We start from the raw sequence: 17,152 nt of genomic DNA, 5'->3' as shown, positions 1-17,152 counted from the left end.
CGCTTTATTATTATTGAATGTATAAACCACACGGTGGCTGATATAAAAGATGTTCATTTCATAGAAAGGCGACAGCGCCATAGAGCAACCAATGAACCGTATCAATCGTACTTACAGTCGCATACATAATTATGTAGCTTATTTCCACAAGAGCTAGAGTCAGTTTTTTTTTAATTTTACGAGGTCTGCGTAGAATTTGCTCTGTTTATCTTGTTTTATTTTATGAACAGCGATTTTCCAGTTTAAAATTGACCCCGTGGTGATGATCTGGCTTGTAGTCACACAGACCATCAGGGAATGAATTAATTCCCTATGAAAAAAATGGATTTATTATTAAATTCACTCTGCAGGAGAAGTAACAACTTATAATCCAGCAACCAAATACATAAAAACAGAAGACTCACCAGAAATATCACTCGCATTGAGTTTAGCTCCTTAATCTTCAAATTCGGCAGCGGACTGGTGATCGGCACAATAATATTTTCATTCGCACTATGAAATTATAATCTGTCACCACCAGCTCTCAAGAGAGTGGAATTTAGAATAATAAAGAATTAACACATTGTAATTCTAAAGTACTGCCACATTATTGTGACAAAAATATTTTAATCCTTTATTAAATCGACCTCTTTTGTCAAATGATATAATTCGGATGAATCCATCTGATTAATACAAAGATGACTTTAATTCATTATCACTCACCTGCAGAGCAAATTCTATACAAATCTGACCAGAGATGTCTCTTCTGTCCACTATTTTTAATTTTTAAATTTTATTTCAAACTAATTTTAAGTCTACTGCTTCTCCACCCCCAATAATCGAAAAATCTTTTCTTGAAAACGAAAGGTTCTTTTATAATTCTGAAGATAATCCATTTTGGAAGCAAAATCCGCAAAAAAAAACAGGGTGTCTAAGCGCACAAACTTCGGGAAGTGATTCTACATGATGGTAGAAGTAAAAAAGATTGATAAAAGGGAAAAATTAATATTCTTCTATGCAAAAATATTTTTAAAAAGGGTTATTTATATATTCTTATTTCAACCATCCTCGGACATCCTGTATATAGAACAAATGACATTAAAAACCCAAGCAACAGAATTATTGGGACTTCCACAGGTGGATTGATCTATCTGTAATTAAATAACTTTCGCCATAGAATTTTTTCACAAAAATATATATTTACGTCATTACCACACAAGAGTCCCTACTGCCCAGAACCAGTAGTACTATGACAAGGGTTCGCAACCGGTCGATCGCGAATCAGATATTGGTCGATCCCAATTAAAAACTTTAAAAAATATATATTATTATTTAGAAATTCATTCGTGTAAAAATTCATTTAAGATTCTTGTTAGAGATAGAATAGAGCAAAAAGTAGCTCCCAACCTTGCACATGTCATAATATGCCAAATTGTGAAGATTAATAATGTGGGAAGGGAATGAAGGTGGACAAAAGGAAGGTTGAGAAGTATATGGATGGGGTCTCTAAACTCTAATGCCACGCAATCAACGTTTTGATTCTTTAAAAATATGATAATCATCAAAAATGCCAATTTCGATTGTCTGTGCGTAAAATGTTAGTTATTCCTGCGTAAAAATTGTTCACGTTCAACGAACTCAAACTAGATTTGATTTTTTTTTTAAATAAAACTGATTGTTCACACAAGCGATAAAATAGGTACCTATATCAGTAAATTATTTTATTTTTATTAATTCTTTATTTGAAATGTGAAATATTATAAAATTTCTGAGAGATTTTCAGGTTTATTAACGGTATTCATTCTTATTATTATTATTTAATTATAAAAAACCGATAATATTGCACATTTCAAATAAAGAATTGATAATTAATAAAAAATAGTACCTACCTACCTACCCAATCAGGAAATTATTTTATTTTAATAAATTATTAATTCTAAATTTGAAATGTGCAATATTATCTTTTTTGACAGATTTTTAGGTTTATTAGCGGTAATCATTTGAAATATAAATTTCCGATCGAAATTGATGAAAAATTGACAATATATATACAATTTTTGAAAGGCAAATATATTATAAATACTTTTAGCTTTGCAAATCTTACAATAATAATAATGTTCCGTGATTTTACGCAGGTCTGTTGTATTAATATAATATTTCAAGTGTTCGAGGTTTGTACAATAAATCTACCAAAATTCAAATGCATAAAAAAAATATTATTTAGCATATTTAAAAAAAAATAATACCCAAAATTTAAATAAAGAACAGTTTTCACGTTTTCTGGGAATCTTTATCTAATAAAATAATTAAATTATGAACTAAACTTCTATTGTAAATTACCGCCTTAATCTACTATTTTTAAAACACGTAAAACATATAAAAATACTATTAAAATTGCACACCTATATTTAACATCAAAGATATTTTTCTATTGTCTGATAACAGTGAATTATATTACTGCAGTCGGCAATAAACATCTATCATTTTATTGATCTAATCCTATGTTAGGTCGTTTGGAAGTGTTACATTTCAATTAACCTTACAACCTTCACGGCCGCACAGTAATAAAACTTAACATTTTTAACGATAAAACCGAAAAATCTCTTAGTCAAAAAAATTAGAACAATGAGATCTGGCACTACGCAATTTCTACATTTTTTTTCTTTCTGGAACTTAGGTCTTCGAAAATATTTTTAGCTTATTATATTATATTATTCTTTCTATAATGACCCACCGATCTTTTATACATACTTTTCCTTTACAAAAACTGTCGATGAGTGAGTTCTGAGAAATTTGTACATATTTTTCTGCTACTTCTCGTGCAATTCCCCAAATTTAACAATAACTTTGAATAAACATTTCAATATTTGCAGCAAAGGCATGCTTAGTTACAAAACAATGCAGCATCTAATTCCCAAATTAATAGTGCTCTTCATACATTCACTAATATTTGTCTAAACTTAACATTTTTTCGGATTCACTGGCCAAATTTGAAAGTAGCATAATGTCAATAATATAAACTGTTCGATGCGCATACATATATACACACACACTCGCATACATACGTATTCACACACACACACACACACTTATACACAATACGCGTCACCTAGTAATTACAGAATATACATACTACATGTAAGACATTACAAGAAAACATATCATAGGACCCACCTTGAAATATTCAATATCTGTAAATTGTTTCATGATTGTAACCAATGTTACCGTTTGTTTCTATAATATCAAATATAAAACATGAAAGATATGTTTGGATTCGTCCTTCATATTATTAGCAAGTAGGTTTTAGTCAGACGACCAAAATCTGACTTAACTAACCTGAGAATCCAGAGATCGTATACCTTTTACAGCGGGATATGTTTAATCCGGCATCGCGGCATTGCTAAAATCAGTGTGAGCAAGCGCACATTACACTGAACTTAAAACCCCTAGAAGTGCTATATATTATACGACATGGAACAAAACCGATATCACCAGTTCACGTAAGACCTTTCGACTCTTGGCCACAGACAAGCCAATGAAATGAATTGTTCGGGCTTTTGATGTCAGGCTCGCCTAACTCAATCATTCTCTATAAAACGCACACACTAACGAGGCGGGTATGGATACCACCGCACCGAGAACCATTAATCGGATAACAAACACCTCTGCCAAAGGTCACCTCAAGTGATTCGCCACATTTTGTGATTTAGCAGGGGTGCCCGGGTTCATGAGGTGAGGTTTGTCCATGTCTTGATGGCAGATGAGTCTGCCCACCAACCGTGTGGCGGGCCGGATTAGGAGAAGCCGGTTGAAGGAGACCCTTTCACCTCACACTGCAGCGGGAGGATGGATTCGTTCGTCTGTCACTCTTCGACACACTGATTCCTACCAACTCCTCAAACTTTTTTTCTTCCCAGAACCGCCTTACCTGGACGCACTAGACATGCCCACAACGCACTTCTAACTGTTAATCTCTTCAGTGGCGCATACCTTACGGGTTCACATTTCATTTCCATCACCAACCAACCGGTTTAACGCCTTCTCCGCTGAATGCCAAACTCCAACAAACTCGCGTTATTTTAACACTAAAAGGGAAACCCACTGGACAGGCCTTTTTAATAATATTAACACCAAATTCAATTATTTAACAATTTAATGGACGGTTAGTTCAGACGGCTGCAATCCACCGACGTTTTTATCCACATGTGCTTTCTATTTATGATTGGATCCTCTCTACTTCAGTGATTAATAAATCAATGTCAGATCATACTAAACTTGTTCGAAAGCGAAGAATGTTAATTCTTTAATAATATGAGAAAATTGTGGTTAGCATGTTTATTACTTAATTATTGTGTTAATGGTTAAGATGAAAATTGATTCTAAATTGTGAAAATCAATGGTAAATAATTGTGTATTTTAATGACCAAAATATTCAAACATAAAACAATATTTATCAATATAATTTTAATCAGAGCTAACTATTTTTTTAAGAAATTTGAAATATTACTTAAAAACCATCATGTTTAAAAAATTTTCGAAAGTTAAAATTAAAGTAACAATACAACAAATACAAATTAAAGTAACAATACGACAAATACAAATTAAAGTAACATTACAACAAATACAAATTAAAGTAACAATACAACAAATACAAATTAAAGGAACAATACAACAAATACAAATTTCGATGTGAAAAACACACAAATATTTAAAGAACTAGGGATTCGCACAGAGCAACGGAATATGCAGAGCTGCCCTTACAGGTGAGGGGAACAAAACAACATATTTAATGATTTGCAAATAAATGAATCCGACAGTCTGCAGGCAACTCGCATTGCAGTACCTCGTAATACCTTTGCAGACATTTTTGATATACAGCATTGCGAATTTGCGAATACATTTTTGCCAAAGCTAGTGCAAGTACACATTACACATACTTTGCAAGTAAGTATTATCTGTAATTGAGTACGATTATATCTCTTATTCGTGCGTGACAATCAATGTTGCAAAAAAAATACAAACAGTCTCATTGGTTATTCAGGCATTTAAAACTATTCGCTGTAATTAAATATTCTCCAATTCACAACCACGTGGGCCAAAGCAGGATTCATGAACCGTTCAGATTATCAATTGGAAATTAAATTACAAAATTCGCCCAGTTAAAATGCGGTTAGTTAATTCCGTACAAAGCTTGGCAATAATCGTTCATCAGATCATCAAGGCAGATCCATTCATACCCATGATGATATTATGCTAATTTAATGATGATAGTTGCATGCTGATTTCTTAACAAGTTCACACAGTCATCTCCCTCTATTAATTAGACGAGGATTATGCAAGCTTGCGTGTCTTTTGAATCAATTTGAAAAAGAAAACTTACTACGTCGTGGTTCTCACTCCGTCGTTTTTTTTTTCTTTGATTTGATTTAGCCAGAAAACCTTAAATTCTAGTTGTTCCGCTAAAATTCACATGTGAAAAAGTCATCAATTGGCCATTCAGCGCAATTTTGTTATTTTTTTTAATGTGAAGGGTTATTAGATTATTAATCCGTTTCTGATTTGGAACAAATTGTGATTAGCGGAAGAGGACAACTATCATTTACAATTTGATAGAAAGCTGAAACGCACCTAGATAAAATTTTAGAAAAAAAATGCGCTGAATGACTATTTGATGACAATGCTACATTTGAATTTCTGCAAAACAACTGGACCTAAGGACGGGTGGTTTCGGAGAATTTGAAGAAATCGTCACATTTCAACGTACATTTACTGGTTCTGTGAAAGTACTATTAAAGTTCTGTTATTATATCATTATAGGCTAGTTGCTTAACAGAACTGAAATAATAACAGAACTTGAAAAAATATTTCACAGAACCCGAAAATGAACGTTGAAATTTGATGAATTGTTCAAATTCTCCGAAACAACCCGGCCTGATGAGAGTAAATTAATCTGTGACAAGCATTCAATTAACCGACAAAAATATAAGCGCATTTTATAATTGGAACAATTGCATTGAATTAAAATAAACTGTTGTGTTATATTGTCAATAAGTCAAGTTTTTTGGATCGCCTTTTAGGTGGGTGGGTACTTACATTCCTGTGATTAAAGAATTTTTTCTAATGCAGAATAATTTATGTTATACAATTTACACTGGCGAACAGTCCTACAAATTTTGCTAATAAAGCTGGAATAATATTATGACTCACGACTGGAAGTTAATTACAAACGTAAAGGGCGTTAATAGATGATGCTAGGTTGTAGCTAATCCTAGAGACAACTAGGACTATTCTGACTGAATTGAGAACTGGACTGGACAGGACTGGACTTGAGGACTGGAGAAGCAGATTTTATAGTCTCCGGATTTGTCTACCAACACCGAGGCACCAAAATCCGTTATTTTGGTTTTCTACATTATTTTCTACATTGTATTATAATCTGTTGGATCTTATTTGTATTTTGTTACCACCATGATACAGGCATTTGCCTAGTTTAGGCTATTTAAAAAAAAACTGAGCTTGAACGTGACACTATTAAGACCTAAGTATACATAGATCTTGGGTCATTCTGAGCTAAATAGGTGGGTGGTAGACGCTGGTTTGACACTGTTTTATAACCGCTGGAACCACGTTACTATTCAAGCTATGGACATGAGCCTATAAACGAAACCAAGTAGAATAATAATTGCTGCTTGTGGTAGATAGCTTCCTGAACATAGCATTCTTGTACGCGGTTGGGTCTATTGCCTGCGATATCGCTGTGTTTGTAAAATATAAATTATTTCCTACGCCTAACGCGCTATAATGACTTTGAAGTGAAGAAATGTATTTACACCTTAGCACTAGCGGTCGGGACACATTATATTATCTAAGAGAAGTGTGAATCAGAATAAACCGTTTACTCTTGATAAAATGATAGAGGTACAGTTTTGTATGTGGGAGACAATGATTTACTTTGTGTATTTACTAAGCAGTTTGTTATTTATTATAAATTATTCTTTACCAGGCATTAATAGTACATTTCTGTATTTGATTTACAACAATAATATGTTTTGTTTTTATTACATTATCTGAGGAGGCCCCAAGAAAAAAAATCTCTCAGGGCCAATTTCACCTTTGGGGATGCTGTGTGGAGGGTCTTTTTAGGGAAAGGAAGCAGAGAAATTTCTGGGAAGGAAAAAGGTATGAGGGGTGGGTAGGAATCTGGGGTCAATGTGTCCAGAAGTGACGGAAGTCAAACAGACAGATCCGACCCATTACGCAGTAGATGGGTAAACGAATCCGCCGCCAAGATCTAAACAAACCTCACCCCATGACCCGGCTACCCCTGCTAAGCGTGTGTCTAAGGGGTGTTGTTGTTGTTGATGTTATCCAATAAATGGTTCCCGGAGCGGCGGTACCCACACCCGCCTGACAAATTGTTCTTACCTATATGGTTTTCTACTACTAACTTGTAACATATTTTATTACTTTTTCAAAATATTATGATTCTTGAATTATATCACCTTAATTCACCAGATCATTTTAATGGTTATGTGTTTTTGTAAATTTCATTTAAAATAAATACACAACCTATAAAAAGTAAGGTAATGTTAAGAGTTATTGCGTTAGCATTTTAAACGTTTTTTAATGTACTCTGTGCAAGTGTTTTGTCCGAGAAACAGATAAATAAAATAAAATATAACATAAGAACTCAGGTTAAGAAAACCTGTACATATAAATCAGTTTTACATTTATTCAGTTTTCACTCGGTGCGTGTCTTTTGAGTTTGGCATAGATACATAGCTACTACTGTGGTAGAAAATTATTTAAACAATATTGATACCACAGTGATTTTTAAATACATCCATTCGATTTTCACTTTTGTTTTCGGGAACCAAAGAATGCAAATCTTGGAAGCGGAAATTGACCCACTTCCTGACATGCGATCTAGCTGAAACTAGGAAGAAAGACTCGTTGTCGAAATATACGCATGAAATCGGATGACATTACAACAGTTAATATCCGAAACAAATGTCGGTCCTACCCGATCGGCATTTGGCGAAGTTGTTAGCGCGGTTTACTCCAGTCCCTGGGAAGTAAGGTACAATCCACAGCCAAAAAAAATTATTTTTTATATTTGTTAAATGTTGTAAAAATTTTTTTAAATAAATATGCATTATAGTAAAAAAAAACTATGTTTTTTTTTGGTGGACTTTTTTCATTTGAGTCACATGCAAAATATTTGGTTAGCTCCTAGGGTGAACAATCATTATTTTAATTGATTAAATTGATTAAGCCTGCCTCTTGTTAATCTTGTTAGTCAGTTATTGTCTCGATAAGGAATAACAGACAGCAACATAAAACTTTCTGCAAATTTATGACAGTTATTATCTGCCGATAACTAGATAAAAATGACGTCAGATTTTCACCTTACCTAAATAGTTTTACAATACCGCTTAGTTTATGACTGTGTGTTATAATGCCTCCCCAATGAATTCAATGCGAAATTGGGTAGGAATAAGAATAAAGTGCAAATATACCCACTAGATGATAATATTGTATTATGTTTCACTTATTAAAACCGTTGGGAAGATGCAACTACCCTTACTTAAGGCGATGTACTACGTCATGTAATATTATAAATTGAGCCGCTATCAATAACAACCCTTACGTAGATGGCGATAAGGTTTAAATTCCCGCTTAACACCATCCGCCTAAAAAGAAAAAAACATGGCAAAAAAGTGCCTTTTATTTTATTTTGTGGATGTTCAGGCATAAATATTTAATTTTTTTCCGATCATTTTATAAATAACTTTATTTTTCCACATTATACAATAAAATCATAACCGAAACTGGGTTCGCAAGTAGGAGATTTTGAACTTTAAAGCAGTTTTCATAGGCCTATACATTTTTTTTCTGGGCTTATAAAAAGACTTATATAAAAAATATTTGATTATTTCAAAGGTCAAGATGTATTCTACTAGCAGTATTTAGCATCTGAAACATTTCTAGGCCACCAAATTTTCAAACCAAAAAAAAACACATGATTTTGCATTACTACGTATGGCATCGCCTTAAACTAGTTATTTCTTCAAAATACTACTAGCTGAAGTACCCGGCGTTGCCCGGGCTTAACGCAGAGGTTTTAGAAATCAGATGTTTACAGCAATTTTCCTCTGATTTTGAACGTAAAGTATCAAAATTCTGATTTAAGTGACGGGAAAGGGATGAGGGTAATTTTTCTAACTCTCGTGTAGTCTTGTTATGAAGATACATTGTGAAAACTTTCTCGGAATAAAACCGAAGATTTGTATCAAAATCAAATCCACGCAGACACCCTGCTTTATATAAATAGAACTAAATTTCTTGTACTATGGTGACATTAACATAAACATATTGGATAGTAAAAATAGTCTATTTGGTTTAGAAAGTGTAATATTAGATGTGACTCGGGATGAATGGAAAAAATGTTAAATCATGTATTGATCATATTACAATACGTAACCGCTATAACACTGTATTGTAACTAATAAAATATCCGATCATTATGTAACAGGAGTAGCAATAGAGAAAGAGGTACTTAAAAAAGTTTTAAATTAAATTAGTTAGAAAAAAAAATGATAATACCTTTGTAAATTAAAAAATTGAAAAAATGAGAGACTTCTTACAATCAAACTGAATACTTCTCAGTTTTGTAAGACACTGTGAAATACAAATGTTAAAAACAACTGAATAAATAAATCATTAAAGAAAGGTAAATAGATCGTCAAGCAAGTATATCGATCAGATTCCACCTTTCTTGAAAAATGTATAACTTGATAGATACCTTTTTATCTTGGAATCAACCAGTATAAATTTGATAACTTGATAGATACCTTTTTATCTTGGAATCAACCAGTATAAATTTGATAACTTGATAGATACCTTTTTATCTTGGAATCAACCAGTATAAATTTGATAACTTGATAGATACCTTTTTATCTTGGAATCAACCAGTATAAATTTGATAACTTGATAGATACCTTTTTATCTTGGAATCAACCAGTATAAATTTACTGTGGCATCTATCTAAAATAATATGACAGTATCAAAAATGTTTAAATTACCCATTAAACAGCGGTTCAAAGCCCTTTGAGCCGAGTGTTAAAATATTATAATTAAAAACAAATGTGCGTGCGTGTGTGTGTGCAAACGTTATCACAGTTTACACGCATATCTTAAGAAAGTAAATATTTTATGGAACTCTCTATTATTATCTACATTGTACATAGAATATTTCCATATTATGTAAATGGGGTGTTTGTTTTGTGTTTATGAACACAATAAAAGGCGTAGGAAGTACAAGTCACACGGACCATCTAGTCTACAGACTACACTTATCACAGGTCTGACAGACAACGCACCAAGAATGATAATGGCGGTGAATAATTATTACTTGCACTCAACGCATGAATGGCTGCACTAGGATAATCCGTCTCCAGCACAATGGAGTCGTGAACTGTAAGTGTCATATTATTACAGGATGTAAAACATTATGGAAACCATATATAATGCCATACCAGAAGATTGTCAAGACGCATCTAAAAAAATTCCAGATCAAATCTTTAATTTAATTAATGTTTTTAAGCTATAAGTTACTACCCAGCTTCGTAAGATTTTTTTTAACATCAAACGATCAAATCAATTTTTTCTTAACACCAAACGCAATTATTTATTTATCACATTTTATCCACTTTTTAGCATGGAAAATTCTTTCTGCTACAGAAAATTACTCTTAACCGATTTGAAATATGTTAATAATATAAAGCTATTTTCTGAAGCTGCAAAAATTCTAACGGTGAACTTGGTCATTAAATTTGATCTCCTTTTCTAGATAAACAGAACTATCTTCAGCTCATAATGTCATTTATATCATTAATTACATTTAAAATGCTCCATAATACAGCAAGCAATAGCTTTCTGCTTATTTGCTCAATAAGTAAAATAGTGCTGGAATTAGGGCGCAGTCAGGTAGTGACTATTAGTTTGTCTATAAGATTAACGTTATAAATAAAGGTTTTTTTGTAAAAACAATGAATCCTAATAAATCAATGATTGTCTGGTGCAATTTGATTGCCATCCAGACGCAATGTGGGCCTGCTAGGTCTGTTCTACAGGTATTTTAATGGAGCCTGCTCTAGAAGCTAGCCGCGTTAATCCCCGGTGCACGTGCGTGAAACTCGATGCACACGACCGGAACACCAATTTACAATTGATGTTGGCTTCAAAAGAACGGGCCGCTTCTTCGACTCGTTTTTGTGATCAATAAATCCCTTCCTACAGCCCCTACATAACCCGCCTCCCAACGCTGCCCAACCGAGTGCTGACGTAGCTCCCCTGCCTTTACACCGCGCTCTTGTGAGGTGTCACTTAAAAAACTATGTATGTTTAATGATGTGACCGCTTCTAATTTATACATTATAATTTTATTATCTGATTAAAAGACACCATTCTTATTTAACATCTGTTACACGCGGAAACGATAAAACATTTTAGTATGGAATAATGTAGAATTCCACAAAAAAACGACTTTCACATTTTTAATTAATCAGGAACATATGAAAATGGTAGAATTTTCCAATTTTATTGTACAAGGTACAAGGCGTAGGAAAATGATTTCAGTATGCTTTACCTAAACTTTATTTGGTTGTAGACTCTATCGACCATGAAATAATGGTATGTTCTCCGAAGGCGCATACCTGGAAATATTCTTATCGTATGTCCGCTATTGGAATGGGTGGAGAAACATCGAGGAATGTTCTTTGTAAGGTTGTGAAATCTCCTCATAATATGGAATAAGAATCAATTCGGATGAGGTAAAACTATTTTAAAATCGCTTGCCCCATCGGACATAGCGAATATTTTAACATTCGACGGTTACAAATAATACCTGATTTAAAAATTCATTTAAAATATCTACGTGGGTGGATATATTCAAATCTACACGTAGAAAAATAAGGCTGGCTGATTTGTTAGATCCGTGTAAAGTCCTGTTAAAAACGTGATTGTAATCCATTTCTTAATAAAATTAGAAAATTGAGACTAAATTAGAACACTTTTTCATGCAGGCATCATTTTCCTGATAAATATTATAATATAATCATTTTTATGAGCACGTGTTCTGTAATCCTGCAGTAACCAGCAGTCATTTAACCTGTCAATTCATTTGTTGAAGGCCTACAGTCCCGTTTTAACAGGAATACGAATAATTTTACCAGATTTTAAAAAAAATTGCAACAATTTATATCGATAAGTTTTCTCCGTGCGGGGGATACTCTTCAATAACCAGATACCCACAGCATAACATAATAGATAAATCATAGATAAACGCGAAGTGATAACAGTATGTCTTCGCACTGTAAGTAATAAGGGATAATGACTAATTGTTTTTGGTATCCAAGGTCAACTTAACCTTTGGAGGCCAATATATTTATCCAAGATAAGATATGTTTAACACAAAATATAAACAATAATAAATCAAAATTACCTACCTAAATGTAATATTAGAGAGTAACTTCATAATTTTTGTATTGTCATCCTTTTTTAGAACCGACTTATCTACATTATTTAATTTATTATCTACAACGCGCTATATTTCTGGATTATCTTAGATACTAATAATTAATTTAAAATTCTTTAAATAAACTTCTACCTACATATCGGCCCTGAAAACTAAAACTGTACGTACTTTCACGTTACAAAACCTCTGGTATCTGGTTTCTACTTTTTATTGTTGCATGAATCAATAAATTTGATTATTTTGTGGAACCAATTCTTGATGATATTGATTCAGATGCACCATTTGCAGTTTTGCATTCAAATAATTTGCACTCAATAAATCCCGCAAGCCTACCCTTTTCCTTTAATACCCTAAGCATGTGCTTATTTTATTGTCACAATCAATCCAAGCTCATCTGTGTTACACTAAATGGTGAAGTGGTCCTTGTTCCTGAGACATCATTCTATTTAATCTAATAAATGAGATGTTTATTCTTTTATATTGTTTATGGGAGAAAATTGTACATCCAAAAGCAAAATACACTATCAGTAGTTAACCTTTAATGAGGACGGGTTGTTTCATAGAATTTGAACAATTCATCAAATTTCAAAGTTGATTTTCAAGTTCTGTGAAGGTTCTATTCAAGTTCTGTTATTATTTCAGTTTAGTTTAACAACTGGTCAATATAGTCGATATAATAACAGAACATGAATAGAACCATCGCAAATCAACTTGCCCGAAAATGAAACGAAATAAAACGACCCGTACAAGTGGATTAATGTTACCATCTTTGAGTTACGCATTTTTTAGAGTTTATACAACAAAAATAATCGTATACATGCCGTTATTTCAGAGATGAATCGAATTCGTGATAATCCAAAGATTTGTGAAAGCATATTGTTGTTATTACTCGCCTCATTGTGTTGTATAACACACCACAAACTAAAAACACGCTTTTTGTAGAGAAGGTAACAATGACCTTGAGCTTTAATCAGAATGGTTTATTTAGGCCAGTTAGTTAACTAAAATAAAGCTTCAACGATAAACTATTTCAAACAATCATTTCAATACCGTTTAAATCACAGTTTACAGAGTAACACATGTAAACTTAAAGTTCTGATTAAACGACGCAGATCAATAAAAATAAATATTTATTTATGTGTACCTACATAGGAATCTTAAAGTGCTGTTATTGCTAAACTTTGTTTTGGAAAAACGGAGTAATCACCGACAGAAAACGTGCAATCAAATTATGCATCGTAATCTTGTTTTTTTTTTATTAACAACATTAAAATAAACATGAATTGGTATCTAAAAATCGTGCTTCGTGCCATTTTAAGCACCCAAAGGCCATTTATTTATCTAAATTCGATGTTGTAATGTTGCAATCAAACAGGTTGCCTTTTTAGTTGAACTAAATATTATTTTTTTGGTTAAATTGATCCTAAACTTTATACATTTAGGCTTGAATCTTGTTATCGTCCTTGTAAGTGTTAAAAAAGGTTGTAAAAAGATGAAATGTGATCTTTGATAATTTTTATTGTTGAGCATGCACGTGTGGGTAGATTTTATATGTTGGGAGCAACCTACCTGAACCACACCAATTTCTGGAATCCTGGCACAGAGCTGCCCATTCCATCTCCAGATCCTGGAAACTGGCCATCTTGCTGGGAAGGGGAACCCCACTATCCAGTACTAGCCGCTAGTATCCTAGATGCATCAAGCGGTGGCGTGACAGTATCCGATTTGGAAGGCAAATGAGATAAACGGCTACAGGGGATTAACTAGGCCGGACGCATTACGACTGCAAAGAGATGGCGTGACGCAAAATACTATTCTTCGAAACGCTCGGACAGGTAGAATATTCAATAAGTCTTGTCAAAAAAAGAATGTCCAAGTGGGTAGAAAACTAATAATTAACGCGATAATTTACAATTCTAATTAGATTTTAAGATTACAACTTAGGTTTATGTGTAAAAACGGACGAAACAACACTAATCCCTATATTTAAGTTAGCCGCGCCAGAATGTTGAGTTGAAGGGGATTAAAGAGCCGCTTCGGGCTCTGGCAGAGTCGGCATCGGGGAGTCCACTCCTGCCTGACTCTGCTTAACGCACTCAAACATTTCACACATATTGTTTTTTTATTACTTAAACCCGCGAAAACGAGAGCGGAATACTAATTTGAAATTTGAACATCGAGCGAACGGATAACGGTAGCGCGAACAAGTGACAATAATGATAAATCAAAGAATTTAAATTTAGAACACGAATTTAAAAATTGAATTGTTTATTTTTTTTTAAACACGAAGCAAAGAAAATTGACGGTTGAAGTTATTTGAATTGATTAGACGCGAAGTGACTGACGATTAACGAATTTCCCGCGCGATCGCATTCCGAGCGTTCGCGTGTGTGGGAGGCGCGGCGGTCTGATGTGGACTGGCCACGGATAAGCTGCTAGCGAGTAGCGAGCGAGGTTAGGCGCTTGCCGACTCGGGGCTCGGGGAAACAGGTTCCCGGCGCAGACCAGCCACTGTCGCTTGCCTGTTGCCAGTGGCGGGACTGCGGGACAGCTGATCGGACAAATTGCTAGCAGCAGACAGGGATCACGGGACAACCCCGCGCCTTGGGCCTGAGGCAGCTCGTGGTCAAAATCTACGAAGCGAAGGAAGCTGTGTTGCTGTATTTACCGATCCCTAAAAGTAGCCCGCTTTATGCTGCTTCGTGCAACCACATCCTTACGTTTTGACAAGCGGCGAATCTGAGAATCTGAGAACCCACCTGGCGTGGGCAAATTGAATTATAGTATTAGCTATTTTTTTTCATATTTTAGGTACTATAATAGTAGTACTTACGTAGTGTCCGGGGGTAAAGACCACAAACTTCGGGAGGTGATTTCACAGGGTGTACATATATTTTATTTATATATGTATTTAATTGAACCAATAATTTGTTTTCACTCATGTTTTAGTTATTAGTGAATATAAAAGAGAGAAAAAGTAACAACTGCCCATGGGTATGGGATGTATCTAGTCTGTTATTTAATGATGTTAGGTTTGAAGATGTGAGATGTTGAGTTAAATAAGTCGAATTCACAACATGAAATGTTGAAAATATATGAGGCGCAGTGAATGAATGTTTGTGAGTTAATTTTGTTTTAGGGATGTTTAATGTATGGTTTTTTTTGAGTTTGTCTGATGGGCTCTCTTAATTAATCCGTTTAAGTAATTCAGGTCAAGGAATATTGAATTATCTACCTCCATTCCGAAGAGAAGATGGGCTAGATCTGTATAGGCGAATGTTTTACAACTTTCCATTTCTACTTCTTCTTCTCCTTACCATTTAATTGAGCTTCTCAACTTTACAAATTGTTAATTATGTACCCTCTCCCCTGCTGTGTGTAAGATATCTGAGATATCTCAGTTATTTTCATTAAGGTTTTTTTATGTTTTTCTGTTTATTTATGTTTTTATCTGTATGTAAAAATATTTTTTGTGGAAACTTCACTGCAACATGTAAAATGTAATTATTTATATAAAACTGTTTATTTTCCCATTACACTAAAATAAAATATGATATTTTAAACCTAACCTTAGCAAGCCCTCTCTCAGTGAATTGTTATATTGTTATACCGAACATGACGGCAAACACAAGAACAAGAACCAATAAACCAGAACATTGCGGTATAAATCATTATTTATATTCCTATTTCCTGTTGATGTCCGCGAGATCTTGCCACATGATGAATTCCCGCTTGGCCACATAACGTAAGTGTCAATTTTATCAAAGGAATTCTTCCAATAGACGCTTCGTATATTTTCTCATAACATTACGACATAAAAACTCACAGAACGAAGGCTAAAACAGGTTTCTATGAAGGACCAAAAACAATATTTAAAACTTTTGATAAAGGTTTTGGAACAGACCAATCCAATGAGAAATTGTAGTGAATGATATTGAAATGATCAATCTACTACAATCAAAGATATAGCTTTAAAATCCATACCTATAAATGTATAAATAATTGACTGACGTAGCAAGTCCTGTTTTTACTCGACCGATTTGCATTTCGTCTGTTGTTAATTTTTTTGTACGTTCGGTTTCCGTTTCAAGATGGTGGCCGTTTGAATGTTTCAGTATTGATTATTTTTTCAAAAGTGAAACCGTCGTTTTTATTTGGACATTTTTTTAATATTATGTTATATTTAATACTATTTAGAGTACGTGCCTGAAGAAAGTTTGAGAAAAGAATTGTTATTGAAATAGTGACATTGCTTTGGAAAAATTGTATTATTCCTTATTTGAAATTAAAAATATATGGATTATAATTATTATGTAGGTAAGCACTAAGTACCTACTTCCAAATCTTATGATTTCAGTGGAAAATATGGTTTTGATTTATTAAATATGAGACAAAAATAAAAACATACTTTTGAGGACGAGAGGTCTATTGTTTATAAATCTTCTAGTTTTCAAATATTTAATTAAACCAAAACCTCCTCGTATAAATTAATGTGTAGCACAGATGGCCTCGTTTTCGATATTGATAAAACATAATATTTTACATGGTGGATGTATAATTATTAACTCAAGTTCTTATTCATAATAATAGAGCAACCAAATTAGAAAATTCCAAAAAAAAAATTTGAAATATTAA

At 33.4% G+C, this 17,152-nt stretch overlaps 1 protein-coding gene across 2 annotated transcripts in view; it reads right to left on the bottom strand.

The window, feature by feature from the left end:
* Cen (cerebellar degeneration-related protein 2-like) overlaps nt 1–14,943 on the bottom strand; it is a 153,174-nt gene extending 138,231 nt beyond the window's left edge. For both annotated transcript variants that reach the window (XM_089634840.1, XM_089634844.1), the window contains exon 1: nt 14,087–14,943. In XM_089634840.1, the coding sequence (XP_089490966.1) occupies nt 14,087–14,159 (73 nt within the window). In that variant the 5' untranslated portion in view covers nt 14,160–14,943. The remainder of the gene's footprint in view (nt 1–14,086) is intronic.
* Between the last annotated feature and the right edge of the window lie 2,209 nt (nt 14,944–17,152).

The sequence above is a fragment of the Hesperophylax consimilis genome, chromosome 8 (assembly GCF_061612785.1).
Source record: "Hesperophylax consimilis isolate HC1 chromosome 8, BYU_Hcon_1.0, whole genome shotgun sequence".
NCBI lineage: Eukaryota > Metazoa > Arthropoda > Insecta > Trichoptera > Limnephilidae > Hesperophylax > Hesperophylax consimilis.
This window is presented reverse-complemented; position numbering and strand designations above follow the sequence as displayed.